The sequence below is a fragment of the Heloderma suspectum genome, chromosome 1 (assembly GCF_057233095.1).
Source record: "Heloderma suspectum isolate Gila_16-S chromosome 1, 16-S_ref, whole genome shotgun sequence".
Classification (NCBI taxonomy): domain Eukaryota; kingdom Metazoa; phylum Chordata; class Lepidosauria; order Squamata; family Helodermatidae; genus Heloderma; species Heloderma suspectum.
The window spans coordinates 260,086,630-260,107,202 of record NC_139458.1 but is presented as its reverse complement, the minus strand read 5'-3'; the positions used below and the strand labels follow the sequence as shown (position 1 = coordinate 260,107,202).

At 43.1% G+C, this 20,573-nt stretch overlaps 1 protein-coding gene across 4 annotated transcripts in view; it reads left to right on the top strand.

Annotated features, from left to right (window-relative positions):
- The window catches only part of ETF1 (eukaryotic translation termination factor 1), a 37,366-nt gene extending 35,114 nt beyond the window's left edge, over nucleotides 1–2,252 (top strand). For all 4 annotated transcript variants that reach the window (XM_084825729.1, XM_084825723.1, XM_084825707.1 and 1 more), the window contains one exon: nucleotides 335–2,252. In XM_084825729.1, coding sequence (XP_084681855.1) covers nucleotides 335–417 — 83 coding nt within the window. In that variant the 3' untranslated portion in view covers nucleotides 418–2,252. The remainder of the gene's footprint in view (nucleotides 1–334) is intronic.
- The last annotated feature ends 18,321 nt before the right edge of the window (nucleotides 2,253–20,573 follow it).

Sequence of the window (20,573 nt, the reverse complement as noted above, 5' to 3'; positions counted from 1 at the left end):
CCTCACCACTTCTGACTTTAGGTTGGTTGTGTCAGGTAAATGCCTGAACTCCGTGAAGAATGTAGCTCCCATTTTGTGCATATGCCTCTTTCTGCCTTGCAGCTTTAAATAGATCTTTCCCAGAAACAGGAATTGACGCACCTGCCTGCCCTCATCTGTTACTAACCATTTTAAATATCTGTTAATATGAATCAAAGCTACTCAGTAGAAGCAGGAAGGAAATGTATGCAGTCTGGTTCAATATTGGGGTACAGATAAAATGAATTTTGAGCTAAACCATTTTCATAAATGAGAAGTGTTTATAATATCTTCCTTTAAACATTTATTTCCAAAGGTATCTTGCGGTACCGAGTGGACTTCCAGGGAATGGAATACCAAGGAGGAGATGATGAATTTTTTGACCTTGATGACTACTAGGTAGTCGACCTGGGTCTGGCAAAACGTGCCTCACCCCTCCAGCATCCAACCCAAGGAGAAAACTCACGATGGAAAAAAACAGATCCCTGCCTTAGAATTGGAGTATTTCCAGAACTTTATCCAGAATACCGGGTTTAAAAAAAAGAAAGAAGCAAACCCTACTGATTTGTCATAGTGTCAGTTCAGCAGCAATCTACTAAGTTTCTATAATGCCATTTTGGACTAATTTAAAAAAGATCCCAGTTTTTACTTTTACTTAATGGTGAAATTGGTTGCTCTTGTATTTTATGAAAATGATTTTTTTAACCTTCATGCTACATTAACTGCTGTCAACCTTCATTTGAAAAAATTAATAGAAAGATTATACTGGTTTGTTTTTTTTGATTGGAGGCAATTTATTGCTGCATTTTGCAGTGACATGACCCATTTACATGGCGTTCTTGGCTTAGACTGCACAAGAAGAACCTTAGGGAGATGTTACTCCCATTGTTCTCAGACTACAATGGTGGAAGTAAAAGGAATTGAACTCTATGGCATGCCTGCTTGGAAGGTGTGACTTACAAATTCAGACAGTCTGGGAAGTCCACCCATTTCATCCTTAGACTGCAAAAACACTGCTTGTATAAATCAGGAAGTATCTTTCATGAATGGCAATTGAAATGCCAGGGTCTTGGCAAACGTGATTGGGATTATGAATTGTGTGGCCTTCACTTTTCTCTCCTGTCAGTCAATAATAAACAGTTTCCACAAGCAAGCTAATAGTAATTACGCTTGGTTCTATTCTTTACTGTTGTTTGGGGTTTTTAGTTTTGTTTTGGGACTGCATAAGCTGCCTTGGTGAACCAGCATCAAAATTCCGCAAACTGCTTTAAATGCAAGTTAGCTAGCAAAAAATGTGATTGACGTAACCCTTGGCACTGGTGGCTGCGAAGCTTCTGTAGGAATCAGCAAGGTTTTTTAGGAGTTTGGTGCCAAAGGTTCACATTCAACACTGTGGCATAGCTCATGCAAGGCATTTAGCTCACTTTCCTGTATTCCCCTGGGACTGGCTGATTTTCTTAAGAATACTCTGATATTTTAGTGCCTAGCTCTGTTCATTTTCCTCTTGTCATTCTTCTATTGGTCAAACGCTCCCCGACTTGCAAATTTTGCATATCGTTCCAGTAATCCTGTCTCACTTGAATTGAAGGGAGAGTTTGTCTTAACTAAGCCTTCTCATCACAGTGTATACTTAAAAGAGGTCCAAAATGACTTTCTGTCAATGTGAGCAATAGAATTTGTATCTTTTTATAACTCAGCAAGCAGGCAGTGTGTATGATTGTCCACAAGATGTGTCCACATTGGGTGGAGTCTCTTACAGAAGCCCTTTGTGAGTCTGAGTATGCAATTTGATTTGCAGAACGCCTGATCACAAGCATCTGTGTGCTCTTCAAAGCAGCACAATTTGATTTTGCCATTGTAAATGGGTCTGCTATGACATGACAAGAGCAGAAAAATTGGGTGTAAATTTACATTTTTGAATATACTGCTTGTTTCACATTTAGGGTATGCAGCTCCTTTTTTTTGTAGTTTTATTTTTACTATTTAAGTTTGGAAATGATGCCAAATTTTTGTATCTCTTTAATCAATGTGTTATCTCTGGTGATATATATTGCATTATATATTGATGTATATATCAATATATACTGATATGTATTACACTTAGACACATTAAAAGGGTGAGAATCCTAGCCTTTTGCATACTACATAGCCTCTTCAGAGAGCTCCCAAGCAGTGATATCTTGGTGTTGTGATGTACAGAAATGGAGAAGAGTATTAAACCATATTTAAGAATATATCCTGGATTCTTGATTTTATTTTACTTGGGGGAGGGTTGCAGCATTGGCTTCCTCTCATCAAATAACTTTGAATTGTTCGGAACAGAACACTTATACTTTCTCACAGTTGACTGGTACCTGATTCTAAACAAGCGCACCAGCATATGTCAGTGATGCCTTAAAACACCAGCATATAGCTTGCTACCAAGTTCAACATCACTAAAGGCTGGATTTCATCTCCAGAGCAAATGCTTCCTAAAAGAGCACTTTCATGTCTTAGTCCTCCCAACGGAATAACCAATTTACGTATGCATCTGACAAAGTGGACTCTGACTCACCAAAGGTTATACCACAATACATTGGTTGCCCTTTAAGGTGCTGCAAGGGTCTCCACGTTTTTGCTGCAGTTGACTAATATGGCTACCCTTTTTGGTAATTTTTCTCAAGTATGGGGCCTAAAAGCTTCACAGTAGTGCTTCCCACTAGCTCTTTTATTTGTTACTGTGTTGTTTTCTAGGTCATGTTGACATATTTTCAGATGCTCTGCTTGATAGGAGTTTGGTAGAGAATTACTGCTGTATTAGTCTAAGAGCACGTGAGTGAAAATAGATAATTTGACTTGAGACATAAAAGCATAATCCATCTCAGTGATTACCTTTGTCCATGCTTTTCTGAATGTCCAGATTATTTATGGGCAGTAATATCTGGGCCCTTGACTGCATTCATATGTATAGGCACTTCTGTTCAACCACTGAGTCCTGTTTTTAAGATAGCAGATCTCTAGCTATCACAGATATGGAAAGTTAAACCCCCTTGAGATTTTCTCAAGCACAGGAGCTGCGCTGTTGGAAGGAAGGTGGTGGGGTGCTTGGTGGAGATGTATGCCAAGGAATGGGAAACTTGGGCAGAGGATGCTCCAGACAATATGGGCTAAGCAACAGGACCCCAGAAGTGGAAGCCTAGAGGAGTGAAGGGTTGGGGGTGATGTTTTCCCTGGGTTTCTTTCTATGTCTTTTTCATTTTTTTTCCTGAAAAATTCAGCAATTGTTTACTTGAACTTCCAAAAGGTTTTTGACTAAATCCTTCACCAAACACTCCTGAGCAAACGTAGCAGTCATGGAATAAGAGGAGAGATCCTCTTATGGATCAGTAACTGATTAAGGGTGCAATCCTAACTAGATAGGTGGCTGCCTCCGAACTCGGAGACTACTGCCTAGCCAAAGCAGGGCAGGAGAAGCATGGAGGAGATCGTTCCCTCCGCTCTTCTCCTGCCCTGCTTTTTTGGCTAGACAGCCAATTGTGTCTGTCTAGCCGCAGGAGCTGGGAAGGAGGCTGCTATATGACACATTGGATGTGTTGTACACACAGCTACACTCTCCCCGCCCCAGAACGCCCCAAGCCACGCCCCTTTCCGGCTGCTCCACGCTCCTCTTGCGAGCGTGGAGGGCTGTTCCACGCTGCCTCCAAGGCAGTGCAGAAGTGGGGAGAGGTTGGTTCTCCGGGAACCAACCTTGGAGCGCAGGCTCTGAGGTTGGTTCCTGGAAAACACCATATCCTATGGCTGTCTAGCTGCTGTCTAGCAGCCATAGGATTGCTCCCTCCAGAACAGAAATCAGAGTAGGAATAAATGGTAATTCTCCCAATGGAGGGATATAAATGGTGGGGTCCCACAGGGATCTGTATTGGGGCCAATGCTTTTCAACTTACTCATAAATGACCTGGAGTTAAGAGTGAGCAATGAGGTGGACAAGTTTGCTTATGAACCAAATTATTTAGGGTGGTTAAAACAAAGTAATTGGGAAGAGCTCCAAAAGATCTCTCCAAACAGAGAATGAGCATCCAAATGGCGAATGTTCAATATAAGGAAGTGTAAAATGATGCACTTTGGGGCAAAAAAATCCCAACTTCACACATAAGCTGATGGGATCTGAACTAACAGTGACTGTGACAAAGATACCTTGGGCTTGTGATGGACAGCTTGATGAAAATGTCAACCCAGTGTGCTGCTGCTGTGAAAAAGGCAAATTCCATGTTAGGCATAAGTAAGTAAGGAATGGAAAATAACACTGCCACTGTCATACTGCTCTTATACAAATCTATGGTGTGACCACACTTGGAATATCTTGTACAGTTCTGGTGCCTGCATCTAAAAAATACTGTCGAGTTGGAAAAGTGCAGAAAAGGGCAACTAAAATGATCAAGGGGATGGAACATCTCCCCTATGAGAGAAGGTTACAACAACTGGGATTGTTTAGCTTAGAGAAAAGATGGGTAAGGGGAGACATTATAGAGGTGTACAAAATTATGCATGGTGTGGGGAAAGTGGTTAGGGAGACTTTTTCTCCCTCTTTTATAAAACTAGAACCCGGGGTCATCCCATGAAGCTGATTGGTGGGAGATTCAGAACAGGTAAAAGGAACTACTTCACACAGCGCATAGTTAAATTATGCAATTCACTTTCACAAGATGTAGTGATGGCCACCAATTTGGGTGGCTCTAAAAGGATTAGACAAATAAATGGAGGATAAGGCTGTTAACCTTATTAATAATTAATTATGTTAATAAGGCTGTTAAGGCTGTCCCTGATAGCCATGATAGTGCGGTCACTGAACTTGAGCCGGACATCCTAGAGAGTGAAGTCAAGTGGGCCTTAGGAAGCATCAGTAACAACAAAGCTAGCGGAGATGATAGTTTTCCAGCCGAGCTATTTAAAATCCTAAAAGATGATGCTGTTAAAGTGCTGCATTCAATATGCCAACAAATCTGGAACACTCAACAGTGGCCACAAGACTGGAAAAGGTCAGTTTACATTCCAATTCCAAAGAAGGGCAACGCCAAAGAGTGTTCAAACTACCGCACCATTGCGCTCATTTCACATGCCAGCAAGGTGATGCTCAAAATCCTACAAGCAAGGCTTCAGCAGTATGCGAACCGAGAACTACCAGAAGTACAAGCTGGGTTTAGAAGAGGCAGAGGAACTAGAGATCAAATCGCCAACATTCGCTGCATCATGGAGAAAGCAAGAGAATTCCAGAAAAACGTCTATTTCTGCTTCATTGACTACGCTAAAGCCTTTGATTGTGTGGATCACAACAAACTGTGGCAAATTCTTAAAGTGATGGGAGTACCAGACCACCTTACCTGTCTCCTGAGAAACCTGTACGAGGGTCAAGAAGCAACAGTAAGAACCAGACATGGAACAACCGATTGGTTCAAAATTGGGAAAGGAGTACGACAAGGCTGCATATTGTCACCCTGCTTATTTAACTTATATGCAGAGTACATCATGAGAAATGCCGGGTTGGATGAATCACAGGTCGGAATTAAGATTGCTGGGAGAATTATCAACAACCTCCGATATGCAGACGATACCACCCTAATGGCAGAAAGCGAAGAGGATCTAAAGAGCCTCTTGTTGAGGGTGAAAGAGGAGAGTGCAAAAGCTGGTTTGAAACTCAACATTAAAAAAACTAAGATCATGGCATCTGGCCCTATCACTTCCTGGCATATAGAAGGGGAAGAAATGGAAGCAGTGACAGATTTTATTTTCTTGGGCTCCAAGATCACCGCAGACGGTGAGTGTAGCCATGAAATTAAAAGACGCTTGCTCCTTGGGAGGAAAGCTATGGCCAACCTAGACAGCATAGTAAGAAGCAGAGACATCACCTTGCCGACAAAGGTCCGTCTAATCAAAGCTATGGTTTTCCCAGTAGTAATGTATGGCTGTGAGAGCTGGACTATAAGGAAGGCTGAGCGCCGAAGAATTGATGCTTTCGAACTGTGGTGCTGGAGAAGACTCTTACGAGTCCCCTGGACTGCAAGGAGGTCAAATCAGTCCATCCTAAAGGAAATCAACCCTGAGTGCTCATTGGAAGGACAGATAATGAAGCTGAAGCTCCAATATTTTGGCCACCTAATGCGAAGAGAAAACTCCCTGGAAAAGACCCTGATGCTGGGAAAGACTGAAGGCAAAAGGAGAAGGGGACGGCAGAGGATGAGATGGCTAGATAGCATCACGGATGCAATGAATATGAACTTGAGCACGCTCCGGGAGAGAGCGCAGGACAGGAAGGCCTGGCATGCTATGGTCCATGGGGTCACGAAGAGTCGGACACGACTGAACAACAACAACAACAACAAAGGCTGTTAACGGCTACTAGTCCTGATGGCTATATGCTATCTCCAGTATCAGAGGCAGTATGCCTATGTACACCAGTTGCTGGGGAACACAAGTGAAAGGGTGCTATACACTCATGTCCTACTTGCAGGTTTCCCACAGGCACCTGGTTGGCCACTGTGAACAGAATGCTGGACTAAATGGACCTTTGCCCTAATCCAGCATAGCTCTTCTTACATTTTTATGTGCTCTAGAACTAAGAATGCAGATGTCCCCACACCCCCAAACCAGTCTGAGTATTTAATTTGTAAAGACCCATGGAAAAGGGCTGGCAACAATACAGCCTTAGTGTATGCGCACACAGGAAAAAAGGTCACCATTTCCAAGATGAAGAGCCATTATTTTGGCCATCTGCAAGAATCCTACTGGTCCAGCAGATTGGGAAAATACAGCCAGTTGGCAACTGTGTTCACTTAGCCTCCCATGTATCCTTCCCTTCCAAATCAGTCAAGAAAAAATAAAAGCAGAACTCTCACTAGACTTCCTTCTTCCTCTCCTTCTCCAAGGGTTTCACAATAAAACCAAGTGTCATGATGTCATAGTGGAAGGCTTATGATGGAAGGCAGCCTCTGTTCTTGCTCAGTAGTACCGAGTACTTTCTGAAGGAAGGGACCAGGTTGCTGCCCTAAAGCCGGGTAGGTGTTTTTGGGATAAAGGTGTGGTGGGTCAGGTATTGTGGTGGTGGTGGTGGTGGTGAGTTTGGATGTCTTTTCAAAAGGGTGCTAGCCACAGTTTCTAGAACAACCTACCATACAAGGAATTGTCTCTCCATCCCGCCTCCCCAAGATCTGATGAGAGAGGATGGATAACGGCTTACACTTTTGGAAGGTATAATCAAGCTTGTTGAATTGTGGTCTCAAGTCCCCAGCATACCAGAACTTTGGATGGGTTTCTCGTCAGCAATTACACTGCTGTATGTTTAAAGAGCTTGGGTTGGATCTAGCTATTGGGTTATATCCAAGGTCATGCTAGCAGAAAAATGAAAAGAGTTGGCATTTGGGTAGCAGTTGCACAACTGTTAGCAGAACCACTAGCACAACTAGTGCAAGCAATACTTGACCTAATGATGGTATAAGTTTTGGAACACCTTGTACAACAAGCTTGTGGAATGTCTTGAGCAATGCCCTTGCGCAAGGGGAATCGAAGTCTTGGATTTGACACTTGCACAAGGGCGAAAACGGTTCCATAAGCAGCAGAAGCTTTGCACTGACAGAATGACACCATTGGATGCAACCCATAGTCATACTCAGAGTAGACTCAGTGGGTTGGATCCAGGAACAGCCTTCCATAAAGGGCTCTGCTCACGTCAGGTTTGGCCAGTTTGGGGGGTCTCCCCCCCCACCATAGCTGTCGCCATTCAGCAGGGCCTTCTCACTGCCTGCGTAGCATTTTCAGGGGGCTGGGAAATGTGGGAAGGAGGGGGCAGGAAAGTTCCTTCCACCAGCGCAGTTGATCCATTGTAAATCTGGATCCAACCCATTGAAATCAGCTGGACTTCAGTTAGTCGTGAGTAACTTAAGTCCCATTGATTTCAATGTGTTCTGCTCAAGTATGTCAAAGTCTGGGTCCAATCCCCTTACCTTTATACGCAGTTCTTTTGTCTTTAAACAAAAGCAATGTGTTTCTTTGGATATAGCATGCCGTCCGTAATAGTCTAAGGACCAACCTGCAAGAAATTCCCTTCTGTAGTTGTTTCATAAGTGGCCCAGTTGTTTTTTTCCATTCCCATAACCTGGAGAGAAGCAGGTACAGCTCTTGAAAAGTATTATGAAAGGGGAGTGGGGGACTGTATGGAACATAGTTTTGAAGGAGGTTTGACGGGGAGAGAAAACTGAACAAACTCCAGTGAGAGGGTGCAGCTTGCATTGAAACTTTTGGGGGTGGGGGCATTTTTAGGAGTTCTGCATAACCTTGCTTGCTCCCTGAGAGTCCTCCACACACACACACACGCTACAACCCAGAGCCCCTCCAACAGCCAATGCTAGCAAGGATAGTTGGTCTTGCGTGTACATCCCACCCTTCCTGCAAGATCAAAGTGGCACACGTGGTTCTCCCCTCCTTTTATCCAACCCTGCAAGGTAGGTTAGGCTGAAAGAGAGCGACTGGCAAAAGGTCACCCTGTGAGCTTCTTGGCTGGGTGGGGATTTGAACTCAAGCCTCCTTGATCCTGGTCCAATGCTTACATGAAGGCTTTAAACCTACCTCCCCCTCCTCTACCTCCCAATAGTGCCATAGAATTGCAAGTGGTGCAATACTCTTCTGAAAGAACTGGTGTGAGGGCTCAGTTCATGCACAGTGAAACAAGCCATTCACAACATATGTGTCAAACTGAGTGGCAGTTCTATACTTTCCAAGGATGTTTGGCAGTGCACTGAACTATCAGTTTAAAAACTTGCATTTACAATTGCAGTTTAGATCAGATGTGTATTTGTATACAGTCATCAGACCATCACAAACATTTAATAAAAAATACTAGATACCAATACAAACATCACATAACATAGTAATTACAGTATGAGAACTCTGGGAATTTTCAGAGGTTGGAATTGCTTATTCTTATATATGCTTATATATGTATAAGCCAATATTTTATGTTGGAAATCATGAAAATAGGCTGCCATCCTAACTCGCTTCCCTTGGACTCAATAGGACTTCCTTTGGAATAGACATGTATAGGATTGCATGGCTGATTTTCTTAAAATTAGAGATGAAGGAAGTCTAGCATGATGCTTATTATTGTACCAGACTTGGCTGGTGAAAGCATTTTGTTGTTTGAGGTGAACCTACTTCTCCTGCATTGAGCAGGGGGTTGGCCTTGATGGTCTTATAGGCCCCTTCCAACTTTACTATTCTATGATTCTGTGATATGATTCTATGATTCCCAAGTCAAAATAGGTGACACAAAATTGCAGAGGCGGTACATGGCAATTAAGTTCGGGGTGTTTTTTAGAATCCACAATGACTCTGAGATGCTAGATAAATCTTCAGGAGGAAAGAGTGAAATCCACTTTGATTAATCCCCACCTACCTCTTGGAAGGCTGAGAAAGTCCAGTTTAGAAGCATTTTTTAGCTTTTGCTTGGTTCATCCTTTATTTCTCATTATTCAGACATAGGTGAATAGTGCCGGAACAGTAAGTTTGCTTGCTGCTCACACTAAATGGGAGCGAAGCCACAATCCCAAAGACCAGATAGGTACATACATACAGTCCCTGTGGCTTTCCCGGAGTCTTCTATGGAAAGGGAGATGCACCTGTGCTTGGCAGTTAATGGAATGTGTGTGCGAGGGTGAGTGAGGTGCGCCTGTCCACCAACTGAATACCTCATGCTGGAAATTGCAGTCCGAAAACTCCCATAAAGACAAGCCATAATGATCAGCCGGGGTGGGCAATTTGTGGCCCTCCAGATGTTTTAGCCTATAACTCCTAACATCCCTCAGTTGGCTTTGCTGGGTAGGAAAGCTGGGAGTTGTAGGCCAAAACATCTGGAGGGCCACAAATTGCCCACCCCTGAATGAACAGGGTACTTTGGCATTGAGTGGATTAACATGTTCCAAATTTCAGGGCCATTTCTCTTCACCATTGTTTATCCTTATGTTTTCTTCTCCTCAGGTCCTCCTTGTCTTTCTTTCTCATTTTGATCCTCAAGTCTGCTTCTCATTTTGCTTTCTACTCTCATCATACTTGGTCATGTATCACTTCTTTATTTTTCTTTTCACTGGCTACCTTTTCCTGCCTGCGTTCATGAAAACAAAAAAAGTCTTTCTTACAGAGCATGATCTTGCTCTCCTCTTCGATTTCTTCATGATGTGCCCGCTCAAAGTCATTCTTTATGGTCTGCAAAGGTTGGCCACTCATGGATTGCCAAAAAAGGGCCATCAACCCCCCCAAAGGGGGGCAAAAGAGGGTACTACTTGTAGTGGTTAGCATGTTTGATTAGGATTGGGGAGACCCTTGTTCAACTTCCCACTCTGCCATGAGGTTCACTTGGTGACTTTGGGCCAGTCACTGGGGGTATTCAGATGACTGCAAGGGATAAAGAAGCCATCTTGGCTTCTCCCCCCTCCTCCACGAGCATGCCTGTTGTTTGCATAATTACCTGCACTGCAGCACGGATTGCTTTGTCGTCCAAACCTGGTGCACGGTATGGTGGGGGTGGCTTTGTACCCGTCCCAAACCCCGACTGCAAGTCATGGGTTGTAGGGTGGGTATGAAGCCATGCCCATCACATTATGTGCCAGGTTTGGATGACACACCAACCTGCGCTACAGCACAGGTAATTACATATGCGACGGGGGCATGTGGCATGTGCTGAGATGGGTGTGGGGAGAAGCCATGATGGCTTCTTCCCCCCCCAGGATTGTCCGAACCTGGACAATTACTCTTAGCTGTACCTACCTCACAGGGTGGTTGTGAGGGAAAAAAGGAGAGGAGGAGGATCAAGTATGCTGCCTTGGGCTCCTTGGAAGAAAAGTGGGATATAAATGTAACAAATACATATGCTAATTTATATGTATAGGTTAAAATTTAGATCTAATTGGTATAATTTAAATAGAAATGGTCTACTTAAGTAGACTATGGTTGCACCATAGGCAGGTCGACTGAGACCAGGTGACCTGTGTACCTGTTCAGTCTCTTGTCCAGGTGCTCCCCATGCAACATCTTCCCCATTTAAATCACACTCCTCCTCAGAGCCCACCAAACAGTTGTTTGGCAGACTGTCAGGAGTGTGATTATGCCAGGGAAGAGAGCAATTCCTGCACTCCCTCTTCCCTAGCACAATTGTGACCACAGCAGTGGCGTGGAGGGCACACTCTGACCCAGAGGCAGGCAACCTGGTGCCCTCCAGAAGTTTTGGACAACTCCCATCAGCCCCAGCCAGCATGGTCAATGAGTGGGGCTGTGAGCATTGTAGAATGCATGCCTCTGCTCTAACCACTAAATCATTATTAGAAAAGTGCTTAGTAAGTTTCTTGTCTCCTCTTCCTGGATTGCCTGGTGCTAGTTGGAGACAGGGAAGCTCTGCTTGTAAGGATGTGTGCCAAGAATCCCCAGCCATTCTCCAGGCCCTTATCAGCATCTGCTGAGTCACCACATTGCATCCCGAATGACCTTGATCCTCTAGAGTAGTACCTGAAAAGTTAATTGTCAGTCACCCATTTCTATCCCTCTGCTTATTAACACAAATATCCATCCAGCCACTCCTCCCACTCTCTCTCTCTGTCTGTCTGTGCCAGGATCCTCAGAGGAGGCAATCGAATCTGTCAGCCTGCGTCGCAGTGATGGGACTGATAAAGGCCAATGACTAGCAGGCTGAGGGCAGGAGCTGACAACTATGGAAGCTGATGGATGTTTGGGAGAGCAGCTCTCTGCTAACAATACCCTTTGCAGCAGTTGAGGCCGGGCGGGGTCTGCCTGCCCCTGTCCATCTGTGTGTCAGAATTCCTTGGTGAGTGGGCTTTTGTTCTTCCAAAGGCATCCCGCTTCTACTTTAACCTAGTTCAACCTTCCGCAATGTGGTGCCCTCCAGATGCTGACCTAGATGGTGAAGCCTCTCTGAAACTTGAAGCACCATATTTGAATGGATATAATAAGGGCGCATTAACCTTCTGCTATACTCATCTCTCAGCGCTGTTCTTGCATGTCACCATTTGGCATCATTAAGGAGTCTGGGGTCTAGTTTACACATTCAGCAAAACGAAGTGGCAAAGACCTGAGGAGGTAAAATGGACTGTACCAATGGCAAGGATCTGGGGGAGGTCATATTTTGAATGTAAAAAAAAAAATTAAAACCAAAAACCACACCTCCTGCCACCAGCAAACTAACAAAGCAGGGAATCGGGTGGGTTAGAACCTCCTCCTACTGCTCTGGATATGCTCATGTACTTCTTAATTTGCAGGACATATTTCATATGGGGAAGGAATAATAAAAATGGCACCCTATCCATAGTCTCAAGTTCAGTGACCGCACTATCATGGCTATCAGGGACATGAAGATCTTTCCTGTAGAGTTCTTCTGTGTATTCTTGCCACCTCTTCTTAATCTCATCTGCTTCTGTTAGGTCCCTGCCTTCTTTGTCCTTTATCATGCCCATCTTTGCACAAAACATTCCCTTGAGATCTCCAATTTTCTTGGAAAGATCTCTAGTCTTTCCCATTCTATTGTTTTCCTCGATTTCTTTGCATTGTTCATTTAAGGCCTTCTTGTCTCCTTGCTATTCTCTGGAACTCTGCATTCAGTTGGCTATATCTTCCCCTTTCTCCCTTGCTTTTCGCTTCCCTTCTTTCGTGAGCTACTTGTAAAGCCTCATCAGACAGCCACTTTGCTTTCTTGCATTTTTTCTTTGCGATGGATTGAGTTGCTGCCTCCTGAACAACGTTACAGACTTCTGTCCATAGTTCCTCAGGCACTCTGTCTATCAGGTCTAATCCCTTAAATCTATTCCTTATCTCCACTGTATATTCATAAGGGATATGATTTAGGTCATACCTGAATGGTGTAGTGGTTTTCCCTACGTTCTTCAATTTAAGCCGAAATTTTGCAAGAAGCAGCTCATGATCGGAGCCACAGTCAGCTCCAGGTCTTGTTTTTACTGACTGTATACAGCTTCTCCATCTTTGGCTGCAAAGGACATAATCCATCTGATTTCGATATTGACCATCTGGTGATGGCCATGTGTAGAGTCACCTCTTGTGCTGTTGGAAAAGAGTGTTTGCTATGATCAGCGTGTTCTCTTGGCAGAACTCTATTAGCCTTTGTCCTGCTTCATTTTGTACACCAAGGCCATGCCTGCCTGTTATCCCGGTGATTTCTTGACTTCCTACTTTAGCATTCCAATCCCCTATGATGAAAAGGACAACTTTTTTTGGTGTTAGTTCTAGAAGGTCTTCACAGAACCGATCAACCTCAGCTTCTTTGGCCTCAGTGGTTGGGGCATAGACTTGAATTACTGTGATGTTGAATGGTTTGCCTTGGATTCGTATTGAGATCATTCTGTCGTTTTTGAGATTGTACCCCAGTACTGCTTTTCCCACCCTTTTATTGACTATGAGTGCTACTCCATTTCTTCTAAGGGATTCTTGCCCACAGTAATAGATATAATGGTCACCTGAATTAAATTCGCCCATGCTTGTCCATTTTAGTTCGCTGATTTCCAAGATATCGATGTTCAATCTTGCCATCTCATGTTCGACCACCTCCAGCTTACCTTGATTCATTGGTCTTAAATTCCTGGTTCCTAAACAATATTGTTCTTTATAGCATCGGATTTTCTTTTCATCACCAGACACATCCACAGCTGAGTGTCCTTTTGGCTTTGGCCCAGCCGCTTCACTCTTTCTGGCATTACTTGGAAATTCCCTCTGCTCTTACCCAGTAATATATTGGACACCTTCCGACCTAAGGGGCTCATCTTCCGGCATCATATCTTTTAGACTTGTGATACGTTCCATGGGGTTTTCTTGGCAGGAATACTGGAGTGGGTTGCCATTTCCTTCTCCAGTGAGTGAAGTCAAGTGGGCCCTAGGAAGCATTACTAACAACAAAGCTAACGGAGATGACAGTATTCCAGCTGCGCTATTTAAAATCCTAAAAGATGATGCTGTTAAAGTGCTGCACTCAATATGCCAACAAATTTGGAACACTCAACAGTGGCCACAAGACTGGAAAACGTCAGTTTACATTCCAATTCCAAAGAGTGCTCACACTACCGTACAATTGCGCTCATTTCACATGCCAGCAAGGTGATGCTCAAAATCCTACAAGCTAGGCTTCAGCAGTATATGAACCAAGAACTACTGGAAGTACAAACTGGGTTTCGAAGAGGCAGAGGAACTAGAGATCAAATCGCCAACATTCGCTGGATCATGGAGAAAGCAAGAGAATTCCAGAAAAATGTCTATTTCTGCTTCATTGACTACGCTAAAGCCTTTGATTGTGTGGATCATAACAAACTGTGGCAAATTCTTAAAGAGAAGGGAGTAGCAGACCACCTTACCTGTCTCCTGAGAAACCTGTACGAGGGTCAAGAAGCAACAGTAAGAACCAGACATGGAACAACCGATTAGTTCAAAATTGGGAAAGGAGTACGACAAGGCTGTATATTGTCACCCTGCTTATTTAACTTATATGCAGAGTACATCATGAGAAACACCGGGTTGGATGAATCACAGGTCGGAATTAAGATTGCCGGGAGAATTCTCAACAACCTCAGATATGCAGACGATACCACCCTAATGGCAGAAAGCGAAGAGGATCTAAAGAGCCTCTTGTTGAGGGTGAAAGTGGAGAGTGCAAAAGCTGGTTTGAAACTCAACATTAAAAAAACTAAGATCATGGCATCTGGCCCTATCACTTCCTGGCATATAGAAGGGGAAGAAATGGAAGCAGTGACAGATTTTACTTTCTTGGGCTCCAAGACCACTGCAGACGGTGACTGTAGCCATGAAATTAAAAGACACTTGCTCCTTGGGAGGAAAGCTATGGCATACCTAAAAAGCATAGTAAGAAGCAGAGACATCACCTTGCCAACAAAGGTTCGTATAATCAAAGCTATGGTTTTCCCAGTAGCAACGTATGGCTGTGAGAGCTGGACTATAAGGAAGGCTGAGCGCCGAAGAATTGATGCTTTCGAACTGTGGTGCTGGAGAAGACTCTTACGAGTCCCCTGGACTGCAAAGAGGTCAAATCAGTCCATCCTAAAGGAAATCAACCCTGAGTGCTCAATGGAAGGACAGATACTGAAGCTGAAGCTCAAATATTTTGGCCACCTAATGCGAAGATAAAAGTCACTGGAAAAGACCCTGATGATGGGAAATATTGAAGGCAAAAGGAGAAGGGGACGGCAGAGGATGAGATGGCTAGATAGCATCACTGATGCAATGAATATGGACTTGAGCACACTCCAGGAGAGAGCGCAGGACAGGAAAGCCTGGCGTGCTATGGTCCATGGGGTCACGAAGAGTCGGACATGACTGAACAACTGAACAACAGCAACAACATAGAAATACTGACTTTTGTCCTCCGCATGCTAATCACAGTTATTGTGGTTGGCTGTTTTGCAATTGTATTCTTATGCATAATCCAAGCTCAAGCGATCCTAACAGACAGGATAGTTTTCCCTCTTTTGTCTCATGTTAGGTTGTTGCTGGTTCCCTTTACCATCAGCCTGGCCCTGGATTTGTACTTAGAGCAGTAACAGCTTGATAAGCTAGGGCAGGGCACCTACGTGTGTGTGCGCATGCGCATGCACTAAACAGAAACCTTTCTGAGATGCTATCTTACAGGCCCATTTTTTCATTGGTATGCTCTAGCAGACAATGTATTACGCTAGCTTGAATGAGAACTGAAATATTCAACACTGAGTCCATAATCAGTGAAATAAACTGTGAATTTATGGCCAGGACAGAGAATGGGTGGGATTATTTGTAAGAATGGAGTCAGGGGTGTTGAACTGTTTTCAGCCCAAGGGCTGAATTCCATTTCAGAGAAGCTCTTGGAGTCACATTCCTGTGGTGGGCAGGGCCAAAGGTAAAAGGGGAGGGGCCAAGATACAAAAATGACAGCACACATTGGCTTAATCCTCTGACCGCCAGTAATAAAGCCTTAGGAGAGACATGTCAACCTTTTAGAATGGGAAAAACTGCAAATGCCAGGCAACCACCAATCAATCATCAGTTGGGGGAAAGGGGTTGGGGCTAGGGAAAGGGGTGTGGCTATCTGGGGAATCCCCAAGAGCTGGATTAGGTCCGCAGGTGGGCCAGCTTTGACCCACGAGCCTGAGGTTCAACACCCCTGCATGAAGTATATGAAGGGGTATTGCTTAAACAATTATATAAGAGGAAAAGTAGAGTATATACCTCTGCTATGAGACTCAAGGAGAGGTAGTAGGTACTTCCCAGATAAAAATAAGTTGGGAAAATTAGAAATGATGTCACAGTGAGGCCTTTGACAGCAATCCCCAAGGCCTAGGAATGGGACAGACAAAAGGAAGTACTTCACATAGTGCATAACTTAGCTGTGGTATTCACTACCACAAGATGTCTGCTACTTGCTTAGGTGGCTTTAAAAGATTAGGAGATACTCTTTGAGAAGCTAGCTAACACATCCAGATGCTTTGCTAGTGACAATTGGGGAAGTTAATCCAGACAATACATGGAAACAAAGAATGTCTGGCAGACTTGAATTCCTTTTGGGGAACAACATTTTCCAGTAAGTTTTTTTTCTTTCAATTTTAGTATTTTGAGGCAGCCCTCCAACAGCAAGGGGCTAATTTAGCTCTGATACCTATACACAGTGTAACTGGATGAAAATGGTGAAGGAGATACCCAACTCTGAAGCAATAGTAATGACATATTAGATCACCCCTTTTTTTTAAAGGAGGAATTTGTACTGCAAAGAACATCTTTCAGCAAGTGTAAAGGCAGCCTCACGCATTAATTTTCTAGCACAGGAATTAGTTCATCTGTGGGTAGCCCAAATGCCTTTTTTTTTGCTTTAGGCCCATACTTCAAGTCGACAATACTCACAATAGTGTGTGTACCTGAAACAAGTCACACTCATGTTTTGCTACATATGAACGATACTGGAGATGGGGCCAAAGTTCCGCAATAGAGCACCAGGGGTTGAGGCCTATCATTCAGTGTTAGAGCACATGCGTTAACATGCAAAGGAGCAGGAGGGTAGCGTTCAAATTAAAAGGAGCTGCTTGGGGCTGACAGGAGTTGTAGTCCAATATCTGGAGGCCACAGCTTCCCTACCGCTGCCATATACAGTGTGATGAGACCACAGCTGATCTCTCTTTTCCCATCAGACTTGGGCTCTGAGATCACAGGATAGTCACAAGAAGTTATGAATAGATAAACAGAATGTAAACAGATCGCCTGTCCCTGGGTATTGTATCTTATCTAATCTAGCTTGTTATTCACATGAGTAGCCTGCCTATCTTCCAAGGAACTCAGGTCATTACACACGGGTGTGACAGTTTGCTGCCAGTGCCACCCAACCCCTCTCTTTTAAGCCAAAAGGAACAACACAATCTGAATTTACCAGCTGTTGAATGACTTATCTGTGCCCTCTTTTGCTCCTACAGCAAAATTACTCTTGGATTACCTCTTAAATATTATAAAGCCACCCACTAGTAGTCTAACAAGCAGTATTTTAAGATTGAGAGGTATAATGAACTATATGATGAAAGGCAGGATAGAAGAGGTATAAATAATAAATAAAAAATTTAAAGAAAGTGAATTTAGAACCCCAGGCAAAATACTTTAAATTAGGTATTTTCTTAAGTAAACAGAAATGTGGGCTCAGAATTAAGATACAGAAAGTAAATGTAAGATATTTAAACTAAACATTAGCTGAGCACTGATGATGTTCACTAAAGGAAAGATACAAATCCTGACAGTGCAAGCCTATTCATGTCTACTCAAAAGTAAGTCCCAAAGAGTTCAATGGGGCTTACTCCCAGTTAAGTGGGTAAAGGGCTGCCTTTGATCAAAGAATTATAATAATACAGTAAAGTAACATTCAGCTTTTCCCACACGGATGCAAAGCTGGGACTGTCTCTGCCCTCATTCCACAAATTCAGCATGGATGTCTGAGATAAGTGATATTTCAGCCTAGTCAAAGAAAAATTTTTAAAACACAGATTAAAGGCCAAAGTTGAAAGACAAACTTGAAAGAAAGAAAACAAAAGGTCAAGGTGAGGGACTGGTGACATAATTTTAAACCAAACCCAGATGCCCTTTCTCAGGGAGCCCCACAGTGTAACTTGAGCATCTACCTTTCAGAACTCTTAAGATGCAAACTGATTTCTTGAACAATAAAGAGTATTGTGGCACTTTAAATACTTACACGTTTATTGTGGCATAAGCTTTTATCTGGTGCATCTGAAGGGGGCTCTGGTCCATGAAAGCCTAGGCCTTTAAGATACCACAAGACTCTCTATTGTTGCTGCTGTAACCGGCTAACTTGGCTACCCCTCTGGAAGTAATTTCCTGAAGGAACTTCATAGGTAATAGGATTACATCTCTAACAAAGAGGTAAACAGGAACACTCTGGGTGGCAGGTTTAGCTACCAAGACTTCCACAAAAGAAGGGCTCTGAATTTTATGGGCCATTGATTTGGGTAAAGGAGTCATTGTAATAACCAGGAAGAACCTTTTTACACTTGGCAAAAATCATAGAAAGGATGTTAATTAAATTCTAACCTACATTTTTCCTATAGCAAGCTCTCCCTCCACCCCCCACTGTTCTGAGGCGGATGCACCAGATCATGGCTGCTGTGATTCTCGTGGTATACCAGACAATCATATTTCTATAACTATTTAATTCTATACAGGGGTGATCTAGAATTCCTCTATAACAAGAAATACTTTTCTGACATGGAGATTAATTTCATGTTTTAAATTGGCAAATTATGGACAGTCCAGACACTCAATATGTTAGTGAGCAAAATGCATGTAACTTCCTAGGGATTGAATGCAACAAAGTCTAACAGTGGGTATCTAATACCAATGCTTAATTTTAATGATTACATGTGGAATTTAAAAACAGGTTGCAAATTTCTAATAGCCATCATTACCATACATAGTAATTTAAATTTCCAGAGTGGAGATGACATTTTAGGCATATTACTACAAAGCAATTTAAGAATGTAAGAGCTTAATTGGACCAAAGATCCATCTTGTCTAGCATTGTGTTCACACAGTGGCCACCCAGCTGCCCATGGGAAACCCACAAGTAGGCAATAGCACCATCCTGCTCATGTTCCCCAGAAAATGGTGTACATCGGCATACCACATCTAATATTGGATGTAATATATAGGCATATTAGTAGCCGTTGATAACCTTATCCTCCATGAATGTGTCGTCTAATCCCCTTTTAAGCTGTCCAAGTTGGTGGCCATCACATCCTGTAGTAGCAAATTCCGTAGTTTAACCATGTGCTGGGTGCATAAGCACTTCCTTCAATCTGTTCTGAATCTTCCTGCGATTCAGCTTCATGGGATGACCCTGGGTTCTATTATGTTTGACAGTTTTATCTTTAATATTACATTCTACCAATTTACCTGGAACACACATTAAGCTAACTGGCCTGTAATTTCTTGGATCCCTTTTAAAAAACTGGTGTTACATTGGCCACTGTCCAGTCCTCAAGTACAGAGCCTAATCTTAGGGACGTTACATGTTTTTGTTAGATCAGCATTTTCACATTTGAGTTATTTTAAGAACTCTAGGATAGAGTGGATCCAGTGATTTACTAGCTTTCAACTGTCATCTCTTGTCACCGCTATTTAACTCAGTTCCTCAGTATTCCCTTCCTGAATATATATATTTAGGTACAGATATCTGCTGTATGTCTTCTGCAGTGAAGACAGGCAAGAACCTATTCACCTTCTCTAAAATCTTATCCTCTTTTATCCAATGGCTCAATTGCCTCCCTAGTCGGTTTCCTGCTTCTGATGTATTTAAACATTGTTTGCCTTGATGTTATTAGCAATAAGCTCCTCAAAATACTTTTTTACATCTGTTTTCTGCCTGCATTTCCTTTGTGCAAGTTTGTTTCCCTTTTTTCCTCTCCTCATTTGGGCAAGAGCCAGTGTGGTGTAGTAGCAAGAGTGTTGGACTAGGAGCTGGGAGATCTGGGTTCTAGTCCCCACTCAGCTATGGAAGCTCACTGGGTGACTTTGGGCCAGTCATAGACTCTCAGCCCAACCCACCTCACAGGGTTGTTGTTGTGAGGATAAAATGGAGAGGAGGAGGATAATGTAAGCCGCCTTGGGTTCCTTGCAAAAAGAAAAAAGGCGGGGAATAAATGCAATAAATAAATAAATAAGATGTCCAGTTTCTGAAGGAAGCCCTCTTTTTAGCCAATAGCTTACTTGACACTGCTTGATAATCATGCTGATGACCTCTTGGACTTAGTGCTACCTTTCCTGATCTGTGGTATACATTCTAGCTGAGCTTCTATTACTGTGATTTTGAGTAACCTCCAAGCAGGTGGAGAGATTTAACTCTCTTGACTCCTCCTTTCAAATTCCTTCTTACCAGTTCCCTCATTTTGTGTCTTTTGAAGTAAAATATAACTGTGTTGGGCTTCCTTGGCAATTTCCCACTTAAATATAAATGACGGGCGCAATCCTTTCAATTGCAACAATGATCA